The 16,949-nt window shown below is 42.6% G+C and overlaps 1 protein-coding gene across 3 annotated transcripts in view; it reads right to left on the bottom strand.

Moving 5' to 3' along the window:
* SH3PXD2A (SH3 and PX domains 2A) overlaps positions 1–16,949 on the bottom strand; it is a 241,894-nt gene that overhangs the window by 16,678 nt on the left and 208,267 nt on the right. For all 3 annotated transcript variants that reach the window (XM_085064899.1, XM_085064900.1, XM_085064901.1), the window contains 2 exons: positions 11,382–11,495; positions 7,156–7,239 (listed from right to left, as the gene is read on the bottom strand). In XM_085064899.1, coding sequence (XP_084921025.1) covers positions 7,156–7,239; positions 11,382–11,495 — 198 coding nt within the window. The remainder of the gene's footprint in view (positions 1–7,155; positions 7,240–11,381; positions 11,496–16,949) is intronic.

Raw genomic sequence — 16,949 nt, 5'->3', positions numbered from 1 at the left:
TCTAAAATACGCACAACCCGAATTTCTGCACTATTTTGACTACCCAGCTGATACCATGCTGCTGTAGCTGTGTTCTGCCCAGCCCTCCCAGACACCCCAGCAGTCCAGTGCTCAGTCCACTACTTATTTCAAAGCCTCACTTCCCTATCAATCTATCTTTCTCCTCTTTCCTTTTCCCCTTCCCACATAAAGGGAGGCTTCCATTTTGCTCTGGTTCTACCTAAAATCTCCTGAACAAATAGAGCAGAGAATTGGGACCAAAATACAGGGCCAGATCTTGGTGGATCATTGGGAAAACAGCGTGGACAGCTGAGAACAGTACCTATGCCCTGGCAACAGCCCACAATACTACACAGAGGGCTTTTTCTAGCAATGAAGATTTCCCCCACAAAAAATGTAGCATAGGTACAGCTGTCCAGCTGGAAGGTGTGCCCATACAAAGGACAAAGGATTTGAGCTGTACAGTCCCTGTATTACAGCCACATACACTGCATGGTCTCTACAGATGCACACAACAGACCTGGTACAACATCTAATGTCCTTCCATAACCACTAGAAGCAAAAAGAAAAGAAAACAAAAAACCCCACCAAACCAAGAACACAACCATTTAATGTTCCTCCAGCAACATCACAGTATTTTGCCACGCTGAGGTCTTTCCTATACACAAATAGCAAGAGCTCTAAAATGAAAAAGCCACTTCAAAATCAGTTTTGTGAATGCAGAGTCAAGGCAATCCATATAAAACTTCATCTAAAACCTGGCTAGGACAGTTTAAAGCATGCCCATGTTTCTTGTCCCACCCATTTTAAGATGCAGCTTAATGAAGTGCAACTTTTCACATAAAAAGAATTTATGATAGAGCTATTAAACCATCCTATGATTTACAGCAGAGCTAGATGACCTGTAGGCACCTTGGCAATGCTCAGTAAGTAGCAACAGGTCACCTCTGCAGTCACAGTGTAATGAGGACTGAAATATTTCTTCTGTCTTGACCAGCCTTTCACTGGCTGTGATACAACATACTGGCTGCAGAAAAATGAGGGATGATATATTTGACTTCTTAAATTTTAGGAGGACTTAATGTCAATGACAATTATTTGTGGATAATTGCAGACCTTGACAACAGTGCTTTGTGTTTTTTTCCTTTTGTGTAGAATTGCAGCCTGTAAATAGAGTGAGCAGATGCAAACATGCCAACACATTCGCTTTAAACAACCTATTTCCAAATAAGCTTTCTTTTGTTTCACCTGATGTGTTTCTGTCAAGTAGTAAAAGAGGAAGCAAAGAAGGATTTTTAAGCATTGGTTGTGGCATTTTCCATACCCAGTGACCTGTTAGGACACCTCTCCCACAGGAAAAATCTCAGGACAACTAAGATGAAGTTCCATTCTCTCCTGAAGAAATTGTACCTACTTGGCTGACAAAGCAATACACCAAACTTGACAGCCTGCGAGGCTTCTCCAATCCCATCTGTCAAACAAGAATTCCATATTTCACATGTGTGACTGTGCACACACACACACTATACATTGGAGTTATGAGGTGTCTTAAAAAATCAACTTGGTCCCTTCTCTGGCTGTCTGGATTTATACTTAATGTCAGGTCAAGGAAAGCAGACCTATAGTTTTACTGTTTGAGTTGTAGCACAGAACTTCAGTAGTGCTTTCCAAATCTTTCTTATTAGATCTTCCCAATTCTCTTGGCACTGATTATTTCTGATTCCTCCTAGTCTATCACCAAGGTGACAGACTTGCCCCAACATTTTCAAAGTCCTCCACCATTGCTACTTCTCACTGCCAGAGCTCTAATCTGGCTCTTCAATGACTCTTTAGCACAGCCCCTACAGCCACCTCCTGCCTGCTTTGCTCCCTTTCCCAGCCTTTCAGCACACGCTGCTCTTGCAGAAGGCTCTTGGCACAGCAGTACTCTGGCGCTTCAACCAGACTCCTACCAAGGGCATTCCCAATTCAGTTGTTCCATCTTGAATTTTCAAGCCTGTGTGCTGTAACTTGCTTTGATACCCTACTACATACACTCATGTTCATGTGAATTTCCCACTCCTTCAAATTCTGTGATCTTTTCCCACTCAGCCTCATACCTTTCATACGATGCCTCATCAACCCGGGCAAGCTCCTTCATCAGTGGTATCGAATAACCTGAAACTCTGAAATGCTTCATAAAATAAGCCTTACCTACCCCGATTTCCTGCCTTACCAAACAAGCTTAGTTTTAGTCCTTCTCTAAAAGCTTTTAAAAATACTGAATAAGTATCATTTTACACTGTGAAAACCCCTTTGGTTGCAGTAAGAGTCATGCCAAATTGCCACTTGCCCACGTTCCTTTGATGCACAGATCTCCTTCTCTTTGTTTAGGCTGTAAACTATTTGGGATAGGAGCCTTGCCTTTAAGCAGCCAAAATACCATGCACGTTTCCAGCACTGCACAATCAGTCTCATCTTTCCCAGGCAAACAGCCAGTGCTCAGGCATTTCTGCTTCCAAGTTCTGAGCACCCCTTTTCGCATTCCTCTCCTTCACCTCTATTTTGTAAGTTTGGTCTTTTTGCCTCCATTAATAAGTGTGGAAGTTATCTGCAGCACTTCAGGAGCCAACCAAATAAGGGAGTAATTTCCTTTGCTCAGCTGGTGCTTGTACACGACCCCAACTTTCTGTGACCCCATTCTGGTTTGATATGCTGGTAGGGGTAGGGGGGAACTGGGTTAGAAATTAGCCAATTAATGATTTCTCAGCAAAATGCAACAGCCCCAAACTTACATCTTCCAAACCACAGAAGAATTTTCTTTCAAAATACTTTCCCCTCTGTCAGCAGTCTGTGTTTGCCCTCCCCCACTCCTCCGCTCCACCCCCCCTTTGTCAGACCTGCTTCTGGAAAAAGTCTCACTGTTCCAGAAAGCAATGCATTAATTCAACATGGACTTTGTTTCACTTGCCTAAATATGCAGAGAGAGAATGACTGTCCACAGTTATCAAATGTGTTCATCTGCAGACAGGAGCTCTTCAACCTTTGTCCCTCTTCCCCTCCCTGTCTTTTTTGTTTCAAAGAACAGAAAATCTTGTGCCAACAGATAGAAAAGAACAATAATGACATTTGTTCCAAACTGTTATGTATTGCGCATGCTCTTAATTCAACCAGCAAGGAGCAATAAACATTTACTACTTTCCTTGGAGAACAGAGTAAGAAAAAAAAAAAAAACCAAAAAAAGGAATGAAAAAAAGAAAAAGAAACCCAACCAAAGGAGAGAACAAACGAAGTCTGATGCTACTCTGTGCTGGTTTGATTTAGCACAGCAATGTCACTCATAGCCTTCTGCTGTGAGTGACAAACATTTCATCACCATCAAGCACAAATAGGGAAGAATGAAAACAAAGGGAGAAATCCCATGAGGGGACTGCCGAAGAGTGCAGAGCAGCTCTGGTGAGATGCAGGTAAGAGTGCACAAGCACATCAGCCAGGCTGGATTACCAGTACTAATCAAGTGCTCTTTCCACAGCTACAAAACTGGGTGCAGAACCACCCACCTGGGCTAGGACATGGGGCTCCAGAATCCAGACCCACTCAGGATGAGGTTCAAGTATCAAGACCGCAGGGTTACACGGCTGCTTTCCCTCTACACACTGTCTACTTTTCCCCATCAAGCTCCTTCTCCCTAAGATAGGTGAGCAGTGGGAAGACCTAGAGCTCCCGGTTTCTAACTTTAACTCTTTCAATGAATAGCTTATTCCATATGCTAGGAGCTACTCCTAAATAACAGGCTCATTTGGCAGAAATTCAGCCCATATGTCACTATATTGTTGGTATGAATAACTTTAAAGTGCTTTCCTGCATTGTAACAACTCCCGTTGACAGCGCCAGGCAAAAAACAAAGCAGCAATAACTTAGGTCAGATACCTGGCAGAGAAGACAGGCATGTAACCTCTCAATTTTACCAATCAAACGGTAAAAGCACAAATGACTTTTCATTACATTAGCCTGTAAACAAACCTAAGTTCCCTTCCAGGTGAAGTTCTAAATAAATGCATGTGTAGAATTATTATTTAACCCTGTACAAAACAAGAACTCCACAGCTTGCATGTCCAACGAGGATCAAGACTGAGGAAAACTACAAACTTTCAGGCTTCTCCTCACAATCCATATTTGTATTACTGGAGTTTCAGAATGTGTAGGAAAAGCTTTAGAAAATGTGCCACATTTAACATTAAAAAAACTGCAAGCTTTGCAGCTACATAAGAAACATAAACCAATGTAATCTCTTAGATCTGGGCACACCACAGACCATTTTAAAGAGAAAAGTTCAGCAACAAAAGTCATCTGTTTCTCTTTGTAGAAACAGGCTACAGCTGTTCTCTCTGCAGATTTTTTTCAGCTTAGAAAAGGAGCACTACCATGATATTCAATAATTTGTCTTTCATGTTTCTTATTCATAGACCCAGTAACACTGCTTCCAAATATCTGGAGGTCAGAGATGCTTGGCCTCTTCAAACGGCTTTGGAAAGGGTAGAAACAAATAAGCCATATGCTACCCCTAATAATTCTCCCCCATCAGACAGTCTTACAGGGAAGCAAACACTCTTCCCTTCTGCACTCAGACTTTCTCAGTGTTTTTAATATTCAAGCCACTCAGAAAATTATGACCTTCAGAAACAATGCCTAATTCCTTTGGTTCTGCCTTACAGTGACTCTATCACAGACCTAGCTGATAAAAATGCTTATTAGTGGTACCCAAGTATAAATACAAAGGAAAGCATCCTTTACAGCTTGCTTTTAAACTCCAGTGAACTCCTGGAGCTAACCCTTCCAGCAGCAGGGACTATCTCAAGCATAATATTGCTGGGTAGGACGAATTTCAGCCAAAGTGTTTAATTGAGTTTGTTTCCAAGGAAGAGGCCAAGTGGGGAAGGGGAAGCTGTTCTGCTTGTGTTGAACAATTCTGGCAACCTCCTGTTTGAACAACTTGAGTTCTTCTGTGCTTTGGAGGAAGGACTTGAAAGTTGGCAGGGGGTGCATGTGTGCACTGCAAGCATTCTGTCATTTCAGTGCAAACCCACCCAGATTTGGCCTTGCTAGAAGTCTTTTGGGCTGGGATGGGAGGGGAAGAAGGGAGAAAAATCTCTCCTGACCTCATATAAACTGTGCTCTGTTAGAGAACAGCAGGCTGGACACCCAGAGAGACTCATACTTTCAACAACTGCAGTTTGGAAGGTGTAGATGTCTGTATAGGCTGCAGCTCTGCCAGATCATGAAGCCACTGTCTCCAACTTGTGCCCATTTATTCAAATCAAATTTCTTTACTTCCAATAAGTCTGCTCTCGTAAGAGTTCCCTAACCTACCCTTTCTGATGACATTAAACAGCTTATTTTTAGCCAGCCTGGCTAGCTACGGCTGAAATACATTGGAGAGACCTTATAGAAGCAGCTCAGTCACAGAGGGTGCCCCAAGCCTTGGACAGAATCGTAGATTGCTGAAGTTTGTGCCAAGTTCAAGTGCCAAGATTCAGTTCGAGATAAAGCACATCATCCAACACTCTAAAAACTCCAGCCCCACTTGGGCCTAATAGGGAAGAAACTGCAATGAAGCAAGAAAAAGGCAAAGATGGAAGAGATTACGGGAGCCTCGAGTGGGGAAGATTGCCAGGGAGACCAATGACCCTGGTCAGAGGGCAGGTCTGGAGAAGATGCACACAGATGGTGGGCATCAGAATGCAGGAGGGAAAACTTGGGAATGCAACTTAGATCCTTGAGTCTTACCAGCTGACTGCTAATGGACTGGTTATGCAGTCCTAATACTTTATGGAGCTTTGGTTGCAGTATTGTATGAATATGAAAGAATGCTTTTGTTTTCATCAGTAAATAAAATGTTTAGAAAACTGGTTCCCATAAGTTCTCCCAGTTAAATTGCCAGGAAGCATCTGGCAGTTTGACAAAGCGAAGTAAGTAGTTCCCAAACTGCTGGGGCACAGAAATGAGCAGACATTCTTTTTCCCAAGCCAGCATGTGTGCTTATGAGGGTTTTTTGGTGCCTTCAGGGTGCATTTGGTATCTGAGAAGCAAAACCTTTTCTTCTGAAGGTAGTTCCAGTTGCTGCAGGATCAAGCTAGGGCAGGAAGAACATAGCCCTTGCTGGTTTTGCTTAATCAATAATAATTTGAAACAAAGTTAAAGGTCACTGGAAAGCTGGGTGTGTTTGAGACACACTGCACATAGTACCATCATCAAATCCAGAAGGTAAATTTACTACTTTAAAAGTACATTCTCTCCTTACTAGGAAAAGGCACCTTTCCATCAACTGCGAATCATCTCTTGTGCTTACATTTGGATATATGCCTTCAACAGGGTTGTCTGAAAGCTACACAGAGGTGCAAATGGTGCTTTGTTCCCCTTTTCCTTTTCAAAGTGCAACGAACACAACATCTGGATGATTCTACAAGCGGAGCACGAGACAGGGGTACCTTTGCTCTGGGAAAGATGATTCACCTTCACTTAAATACGTGGTTTGGAAGGCTCCTCAGACCTTACCCAAACACAGTTTCACCCAAACACATGGTGCTCCCCCTATGCTGCCATGCTCACCGTTAGACCAGCAAAAGCTAAAAAAAAAACCCCCAAAACAAACCAACTGAAATGCTGCTAGTGATGGTATTTTAAACACCTAGGAATGATGCCAAAAACTCCCAGAAGTTCTCAAGTCTCTCTTTAGTATCAAACACTGCTGGCAAGGAAGAGAGGAGATTGAAACTGGAATGATTTTCGTCTTTCCAGACCATGTACTTTTCCAGTGCACACACCTCTAAGCATGGATTTTTGGCATTTGACGCATTTTAATAACTCTGAAAGCATCACTTATCCTTATTGAAGTAGGAAAGTTAAAACAAATATGCCCAAAGTTAAAACAATAGATGTGAGCTTCCCCAACAGTGCAAAGTCAGACTGCAGAGCTACCCTTGGTTACCATCCTCCAGCTCCTGGGGCACCAAATCCTGGCTCCAAGACAACCTCAAGCTGTCATGTACCAAATCCACATCTGAACTCTATAGAGCTCTGGCCCCTCACTACCAGAGTGCCAAAGATGCAGGTCCCAACACCCAACAGCTGAAGCTGCAGTGTGGCTTTTGGTGCCATAGGAAGCTATGAATTCACCTCGACTCTGCTGCCTGTTGACTATCCCGCCCAGCGTCCATCGCCGGTCCAGGCGCCTCAGGTGAGCCTTGCGTCGCTTAGAAACTAGTTTGGAACGTGGATGGAAACAAAACAAAGAAAACAAAAAGGAAGAAAAAAAATGATGGGAGGGTGAGGAATAAAAACAAAACATGGTATTTACAAGCACTGGTCTTGTTAGTGGGAATGGGTTAGGTGGGATGCAGATGTTTTGTTTTAGTTTATACAGTACAGTGGAACAAGATAACTTCTTGAGCTTGAGCAGTGTGAGCCACCCAGAACTGTCACAAACTGCCACTCTTGCTATTGGATTTTCTTATAATAATAATGATAAAAAAAAATCAAAAACATATACACACACTCCAGAACAAGCTGCACAACTAAAGACAACTTGTCCAAGGAGAGTGCAGTGGCATGACACATCAGCATTGCTGCTGCATCTCCTAATTCAGCTGCACGATCGTTGGGGAAAGCAATCTATTGCATATGACATCAAACCCAACAGGGCTCTAACTCTCTCTAAGCAAAATTATCACGTTATAAACAAACCCACAAACTCTTATGTAAGTTCCCTCACAACAGCAGCACTCAGGAACAGAACCCAAGTGAAAAGTGTCTGATGTGCTTGCAAGACATGACTTGCAATCATTGCCACAGCTGGTTCTTATGATCAAAACGTCTAATATACAGATTATGATATAAGGAAAAAAATTAACCTTGCAATTATTGAGCCGGCTCAAGAAGCTAACAAGCCAGGACTGAGTATTAGTTACACACTCAAACAATAACTTATGCCTAAAGTACAAATAAAGACAAGACACTTATGGAAATGGCATTGTGAGAGCAGCTGTGCACAGAGGACACCACTTGTTTTCTGGACCACATACTTAGGTCTGTACTCAAGTTTTTTCTTCTTCCTGTACAGGTGTGAAAGACACTGGAACCATTAGGCTGGCACAGAAAACACAGACAAACACTTTGATTTTTCCATTCAAGGGCTTCCATGCTAATTTGGCAGCTACTGCAAGGGTGCTTGGTTCTGCTACAAAGGAAGGCAAAATATTGCAAGGCAGTGATAGCTGAAGTGAAAACAATCATTTTGCTAGTGATGCTGGGAAGCTGTTCATAAGCTTTGATACCACATCATTACTAATAACTCAATTTTGCATATGTGCAGTTATTTAGGGTATAAACCCTTACAATGGAGTAGAAACAGCTGTCTTCTAGAACTATGTCCAGTAGACAATCTGGCACAGCAAAATTATTTGATCGGGAAATCAATAACTGGACAAGAAAAAAAATAACTTTACCAAGGAGTGGCTTGTGAGTTTTTTCCTTTGTATCTGTAAGGAATTTAGATCAGACTTTTACATCCAGCTCACTCTCCTCAATTTCTCCTTTGCTGTAAGGCCCAAACCTTTCCATGCTACTGTAAGTGGAGGTGTGGTGAATGGTGTTGAACAGGTACAATATCTAGTCTGTGGTACTCCGTACTTCCCCTTTAATCCCATGTTGGTCAAAAACCAACCACAAATTTTCAGAAAAGCCAAATCTCAAGATTATACATAGCTATGGTTTTGGCTCATGGAAATCAGTGATCCTCTTGAAAGCCCATGGAGGGACAAAAGATGAGCATGTTTGATCTGGTGACTTCGCCCAAATCAACAGGACACTAGACTAACAGTTATACACAGGTATACAAGAGACAACACAGGACACCTCACCAGACACACAGATTATAGCAGAGAGAAGTTAAGCTGCAGTAAGGCTGCCTGTATTAGGAGGTTTCTATGCAAGAAAGGAGGAAATGAAATGTTGAATGTAAAGGCTTGCAGGATGGAGGGGTGCAGAAGGGGTAGAAAATGGCTTAAGGTGTCAATCCAGAGCAGTCATCTTTGCTCCTTGCTCACAGTTGCAGTTTGGAGGATTTAGCCATCCAGAACATCCCTTGGAAACAGAGGGTCACACAGATCCACCACACCGTGTCCTCACAACATATGACCATCCCCAGTGATAGCCCATTACATCACAATGATGCTTTTGTTCAAGACAGGGCTTTTTCCTCCTCAACAACACTGAATTTTGCCATTTGATCCCAGACTTGGACTTGGTTAGTCAGGCCACAGCCAGTCACCAGAAAGGTTACTTATTAACAAGGATCTACACCCTTCCAGAGATTATTTTAACATGTTCACTTTATCAGCTCCTGTAGCTGTTAAATATTTTTTTACATTGTTTCCTGACTGTTTTCCAAGCCTTGCAAGATAGTGTTGGTCTAAACACAGGCCCAGGCAGCAATCAGCTGTCTGCCTTCATCCAGACAAGAGATGTTGCACAAGCTCAGGTGCAGAGAGGAAATACTTTAGCCTTTCTCAGGGAACAGACTATGCAAACAGAGACATACAGAAATATTACTGCTATGTAGAGGCAGAATTATTAGCAAGATGTGTTCAGCAGCCCCCTATCTTTACTGGGCCTGCCACAACAGAGCAGACTTTTGGGTTTGCCTGGCTTGTGGACTTGTTCCAGGTGTGTTCAAATGGGGAGGGCCAAGAGGCTGATACAGAAAACTCCCCTACACCAGTGTTTCTGCCCTTTCAAAGCTGGAGGAGCAGAGATTGCACAGTTGCAGGACATCAACATCTGTTGGAATCAGTCTGAAACTTGTATGAGCTCTAAATTCAGGGGCTAAGGCACTTAATCCAGTAGAAGTGCCTTCCTCCTCAGTTACATCAGAGCCCCTTTCTCCTGCCTAGCTGGAGAGAGCTGGCAAGTTTTCCAAGTACATTCACTTTCAAACACTTTTTTAAAGACAGTGAATCCAAGTAATTCTTTCCTCTCTTATGAAATAATTATATGGAGAAGAATAGCCCAAGTAAAGAACTGGAGGGGAGAAACAAAGAATGTAGGATGTCTCAGCTTATATGGTTAATAACATAGCACAAAGTTACTAAAAAGCAAGCAAAAGCTGGAGCACATCAGAGCAGCTGCAGAGGTTATGCAATTAGATCTGTCATTAAGATGGAACTGAGCAGAAAGGGAAGAGCAGTCTCAGGTTTCAGCATATCTGCATTTGGAGTAAGGCAGGGAGCAGGACAGCTGACCATAGGTGAAAAGAGCAGTGTAATGGATTAAAAGGGACCGAGAGAAAAGAGATAAGGAATATTTGATGGATTTTCCATTACCCAGGACAGACTGCTGTGTGGCAGCATCCCTATGCAGAGTACACTCCAGAGGGCAACATGAAAGGAGAGCTTGAAATGAAAGCAGTTTAAGCAATAAGGCTGTCAAGCACGCACCGTATTTAAGACTCAGGAAAAGGGAGGAAGCTACAGAGCAACAGACAAGGCATTCTTCAATGCTTGCAGACCAGAGCAGCAAAGTTTTGTTCTTTACTAACAGGCAAACTTTACTCACTGCTTTTGCATCTGCTAAGATGTTGCATCATACCAGACCGGTTCCTGGCCTACCAGACTACAGCCAGTCTGTCTCTAAACCAGGATATGGGTAGGCTTGAGCAGGGAAAAATGAGTTACAAAGATTTGAGTAAGCCACAGATGTCACCCGTGGGGCCCGGCACAAAGTTCTCTTTTGCCTGTGTGCTACTTTAATGGGCAGATGGTCACCCCAACACATCTCTAAGCCTCCCGCCTGTGCTAAGGAAAGGTCAGATGAGTTTCCACATGCATTTTACATAAGCGTCACATCAAGACCACTAGATTTAGCAAGAGATTCACTAGAATGAAGCAAATCATAATAAAAGTGTCCTTTGTACACAGTTGCTACATGAGAAGCCCATTAAAATGTGGTTAGTCTTTGATAATGGAACTGAGGAACATGCAATGCTGAACTATTCAATTTCTGGAACCTGAATTAAGTATCTTTAGTAAAATAAAGAAAAAAAAAAAAGCAGTGCAGCTAAATACATATACACGATAAATGGCATCTCCCTTTTAGCAGAATGAGACCACACCAAATAAAATTACCTTTCTACACAACCACAGACCACAGCAAACAGCAGTGAAACTAGTTTCAAAGATTAATTTAAAGAAAATTAATGAGAAGCAACCATTAAAGTTAAATCTCACTCCTTTCAATGGCCTGTGGCTCTATCCTGCATCTTCCAATTAGAAGCTCTCACTTGGTGGAAAAAAAGCGTAAAGCAAGTGAATACTGTTTTTCTCTTGGTAACAAAAAGCTTTCCATACCTTCCCCAAATTTAGACGTGTTGATGTCAGAGTCATCTCTGGTTCCATTTTGGGATTCCAGGTATGTAGCAGGAACCCATCCCTGCTCCTCTGCTGTGCTCACAAACCACCAACCTACAAAAAGAAGTAAAAGAAGTTTCTCAGTCAACATGAAGAGGAGCAAGAACAGTAAAATACTGCAGAGAAGATGGCAGAGCCAGCAGCTCTGGTGCACATTTCAGTGATGCTGCAGCTTCCTAGAACAAGAAAGGGTTTGGTCCCATTTTACCATTTCTATCAGATCCTCTCCCAGTGCTAGTGTGCAGTCTTGCTAGAAAAAGGGTGCAATGAAGGAAATATCAATTTACTTTAAGAAATTCAAAGTTCATCCATGACAAATTTGAGTCAAGTTCTCTAATTCAGTTTCCCTAAGCTGATCTTGTAAATCTACAATATCAAAACACTTTGCACGTGTAAATATGTATATGTGAACATATGTGAAATGGCGCAAATACTGCTCAAATCCTAATATGAAGTATTACAAAAGGCAAATAAGGGAAACAAGAAATACTTTTGTAGAAGGACACAGATTTCGGAACAGGATATAAAAGTGCTTCTTGAGCACTTGTAATCACAGCTGGTGTTTAACAAACATGACCTGAATTCAATGCCTGGGAAGCTGGAAAGTACTGTACAGAACAGAAATAAACTGAAATCTGACTTCAGGCCATAAGCACCAGTTATTTGTCTTCCCACCTGAACATCCAATTCCTACCACTATCTATAAAAATGTTAAGTATTCAGCAATACATATGGATATAACCTTCAGGTCATATCTGTGGATGGATGAATAAAATTATATACAAGCCAGCTTCAGATTAAATGCATTCCAACTGTAACTATCCTTGCCTCTTTTCTTGCTTGGTTACACTGATTTATTGAATCCTCGACTGGTTTTGACATAGACTCACTCACCCACGAACCTGCTGCTCACAGATATATGAGCATAACTAGATTCTCCTCCAGTCAGGTAAAGTCTGGGTTAAGACAACAGGAAAATAAAATGTCTAACAGGTAAGCAAACCACTTCTGTTATTTTCTGTGATCCCCCAGTTTCTGCAGAGAACATCAGCTGCTTTGCCAGGACCATGCAAATTGTTGTCCAATACTATTCTTCTAGCTTCCCCAAAGGGAGTTGGGAAAACAGCTATTTCTGTACATGCACCTCAGAACAGTTTACAGACTTTGGCTGTCATAAACACAGCAAACTTCACAGAAGCCTGCCTGCCTGTGATAAGCAAAAGTGCCACCTTGGGCTGTAAAGAGATGGGCACCAACACTAGTGAGACACAAGGCAGCCACATCCCTCCCACGTCGGGGATGCCACAGCGCAGCCCAGCGAGGGGGAAGGGAAGGTCCGCCAGGCTCTGCTGCCATGCCACATGCAACTGTCTGCAAGAGAAAAACCACACTGCTGAAACAATGCTCAAGTGTTACTGCTAAAAGTCACCCAAGTACATGAAAATCCTGTCACGGAAGATCTTACCAGAGAACAGCAGCTACAAACCCTTGCTTTCCTCCCTGGGGCATGTGGCTGGGAGACAATGCGCCCCAAGCAACAACCCCTCACTTGCCTCCGGGCAGCTCTTAGGCAGCTCTATTTATTTACTCTCCAAATTCAGACATAGATTTCCATCTTCTGGCCCAGCAGAGGTCTGGAAACTTTGCTTCACAAGGCTCATGGTTGGAAAGTTTAAATTTAGTTATTCTCCCTCAGCAGGAGGTGGATTCTCCTGAAATGAAGCCCACAGCAGCGAACATGCAGGATCTGCCAGACCGTTTCAAAAACACATCTTCATGGTTGTTCCTTATTTCGCCAGCAACGTATCGACATGGGTAGCAAACACAGTTTAACATACACTTATAATTAGGCACAAAATGCAAGAAGCTGGCTTCCAGCTGACATTAATTAGACTGGAATAGTTTACGTAAACTCTTCCTCAGAAAGAAATTAAACACAAGCACAAAAAGGACTTGCCTACACTTAAAAATGTACATTTGGGCCAAATTCAAACCATGGTAAAACCATCTTTGGAGGGCTGGATTGCACTTTCTTGACGCCAACCCAGTGCTAGCCCATTTCACAATACAGCTCCTCTGGTTTGTCTCACTGGCCTCAGAGCCAAGTTTAGGTCTTGTGCTTGGGGCCATAGGGTAGCTGAGCCTCCATCCATCTAAACATGACTCAGGCGAAAGCTTCTAATCGCCACAGAACTCATGAAAGTTATCATTTCTTTCTAAAGATTTCCTTTACAGACTCTGTGCAAGGGCTAAGTATAAATGAGAAAGCTCTGCAGTTACTGAGAAATCACAGCATTTATCCAAGTTCAGGGAAAACCAGCCCCCACTCTGAAATTCTTTCTCCATTTCAAGCTTGCACCTCAGAAGGACACAAGAAAGGCTTTAATATAGCTCATTGAAATAGCATGTCAACAGAAAAACGTGTGTTTTACTTAAACAGACCCAACAACTGAGAAGACTAAAACTTTCAGCAACATACCCCAGCCTCAGAGAAGTCACAAATGGGTGCTCACAGGCAGGATGTACAAGGTCTCAGAGTGGCCACGCAGACACTGCTGAGGCAGCACATCCCTCATGAGACCAAAACCTAAATTATGATGGCACATCCAAGCCATAACCCTACAGAAAGGAAATTACAGCACAGTGCAAGAATTGACTCCTAGCAGAAAATGGCTGCAGTGCAGACAAGCTCCTCAACACAGCCTGTGCATGACAGCCACAAACTGCAGAGCTCTGCCCTGCTGATCCTGAAGTCCTTGCTCTGCACCATCCCCTCATCAGAAGCATTAGGGCAACTGCTGTTCAGTACCACCACCTCTTCCCCCTCTCACCCCCAAATTTATGAATATTCATGGTGTGCAGACAAATTAGCCAGATTAGTCTTAGTTTGTACCATTACAGCCCTGGCTTCCTGCAAACAATCCCTTTTCCCATCCCTTGCCATCTTTCCCAACCCAGAGCATCACAGAAACGATGTCAGAAGACTTGCTTTTGAAACAGAACAAAACATTGACTTTATTTTGAGTTCTCCCTCTATGCTGGAGTTTAGCTTGACTTCTCAATTCATTATTAAAACCATTCTGCAGCAACATCTGCAGGGAATTATGTAAAGTTATCTCTCTGCACTGCCAAGCCAGTCTGAGGTTCATTCTTGCACTCACACCATCTGTAAAAATTAGGCAGTGCTTTACAGCTTGAGTTAACCCTTACAGGTGCCCCTGTCTCTCAGGCATCAAAACACAACTCTAAAGTTGATGTGGCATGGATGTCTAGACTGAGACTCCCCAGCCCTCATCTCTGATAAGGATTTAAAGGGAGTTTGAGCCTCACAGAGCCGCAAAGGGAGTTGTAGCCACTGTGCCCAGACCAAGTTCAACTTGAGCTTTGCTGCATTACTTCAATTGCCTTAACACTAACCCAGGAATACAAACTTTTAAGGTAAGAGTGCAATTTTTTCCCTCCCATATGTTGCTGCTTTGGTTGGCATCTGTCAGCATCCCTAAGCTGCCACAGCCAAGATATCTTCCCATTCCCAGAGTCCATCTAGGCTCAGATAGCTCTCAGTCATTTCACAAGTTACCAAGAAATCACCAGTTCCACTTGACACGCATATAAATGCACATGGCAAGATGGTGATTGCAAAATGGATTGGTCACACTGGAGAATGACTAAATGACAAAAATACTTGGATTCTAAAAAAATCACGCTCTTGCTTTTAATTGCATTCCCAGTCCTCTTCCCGAAAGGCTTTTGCAAAAGTGAAAGGATTAAGCAAATATTAACCACAACATGTGCCATGGGGAATTACAGACACATAATTAAAGGAATAGATTCTATGGAAGTTTTGCTCATGTTTACATGCATCCTTACCCATCCATGCTTCAATATTGTTCCTTTCTCCACACCAACAGAACTAGCTATTCCCATTGGAGCCTGTCTGATCATAAGATGCTGCAAAACACTTTAAATACATAAAATTGCAGGATCATGCTGACTGGTTTCTAATTCTCTCCTCAACCATTAATGTCTCTGTAGAGTTTGACTGTCATTTTACGAGCTTAACTAAAGTAAACAGGACTGATAGCACCACTGTAAAAGAGCATGGGTATTTCTCCAACATGAGTAGACTGCACATTCTTCTAAACAAATACTTAAGTAACACTCCACCTCTCAAGAGTCTTGGAAAAATCCCACTCAAGCAGCAGTCTGGTACATTTGACACATGGTGTATGGGCTTCAGAGAGCTGTTCATTTTTATGTCCTTCTGCCTTGGAACTCTCTCGAGAGGTTTTTTTGATCCAACAACATAAATTGTCCTATGAAGCAGTACTAGGTACATTTAGGCCACTTCCAGACCAGTCACACAGACCTTATCATTCCAACAGCTGATTACTTCCCTTCAGAGATATGATCTACTTCATTAAAAAAACAGCTAAGATAAGGCTGCTGCTGCACAGTTGAAGGCACTTGCTTTTTCCACCCCTCTAAAGCTCTACCCACACATCTGATACACATAGGGCAGTCAGATGTAACTGCCTCTGACAGTCCTCTGAAGAATGTGTAGAAGCAGATGTATAAAGGCACCAGAGTAGCATTTTACAAGAGGGATTTTCCGCAGTAAGCTTATTCTCACACTTGCTCCTGTGTCTGTAGGCTGTTTGACACTACCATTGTCCATGCTGGCTCTGCTCTGCATAAAAGGCTCTTTCAGTCCCACACACTTGGACATGGCATGAGGTTAAAACGTGAATTTTTACGAAGACCAGTGTCCAATTTCTGAGAACTTTATTCTTATAATTCACAGGAGAGGCATCTTTCTTTTAAATATGGAGATACATGCAAGAGTTCTTTCTAGCATAGAGCTGACTGCAGTTTATGGTACAGAAGTCTGTGAATGAGTCACTGCAAGGCAGACTAAGGCTGCCATCTTAGGATGAATTTTTAAAGCAGGTGAAATATTAAAGGCAGCTTTCACCTCAAAACACATAATGTTTCCCAGCCTGTGTGCACTGCAGACTTCACTGCAACCACCACTCAACAATGAAGCAATGTTTGTCCTGTTTTAGAGATGAAAGTGGGGCCTAAAGACATGCCCCAGGAATAAAGATGTTTGTGGAAGTCATTCTACTCAAACACAATTAAGTTCCACAGCACAGATTCATAGCCTTTTATGTGCCACATATTAATGGACAATATATTAGGATTCCAAATCAACCATATACTATGATCATTCCAGCCAGTTCATGTTCTACAGCTACAAGCTAGGAGCATGGCTCACATGGGAAACCCCACTTCCAACAGGAAGTGTTGCAACCCCAACTATCTGTGCCTGATTGCTCCAATATACAAGAGTGAAGGTTGTAACCTTGCAACTACTGTGGTTGTGCTCTAGGTACTAAATCCTGCTTTTGGAATTCAAGAATAAAACTCACCACCCCAAGTTACTGCTTAACTCCAAGAGGTTTTTTAATTTGCTGCTGAAATACCCCAAGAGCCCACAGTGCTGTG

Source organism: Lichenostomus cassidix, chromosome 6, assembly GCF_008360975.1.
Source record: "Lichenostomus cassidix isolate B80296 chromosome 6, HeHo_3.0, whole genome shotgun sequence".
NCBI classification, from domain to species: Eukaryota; Metazoa; Chordata; class Aves; order Passeriformes; family Meliphagidae; genus Lichenostomus; species Lichenostomus cassidix.
Note: the sequence above shows the minus strand (reverse complement) of the source record. Positions and strands in the feature narration are given on the sequence as shown.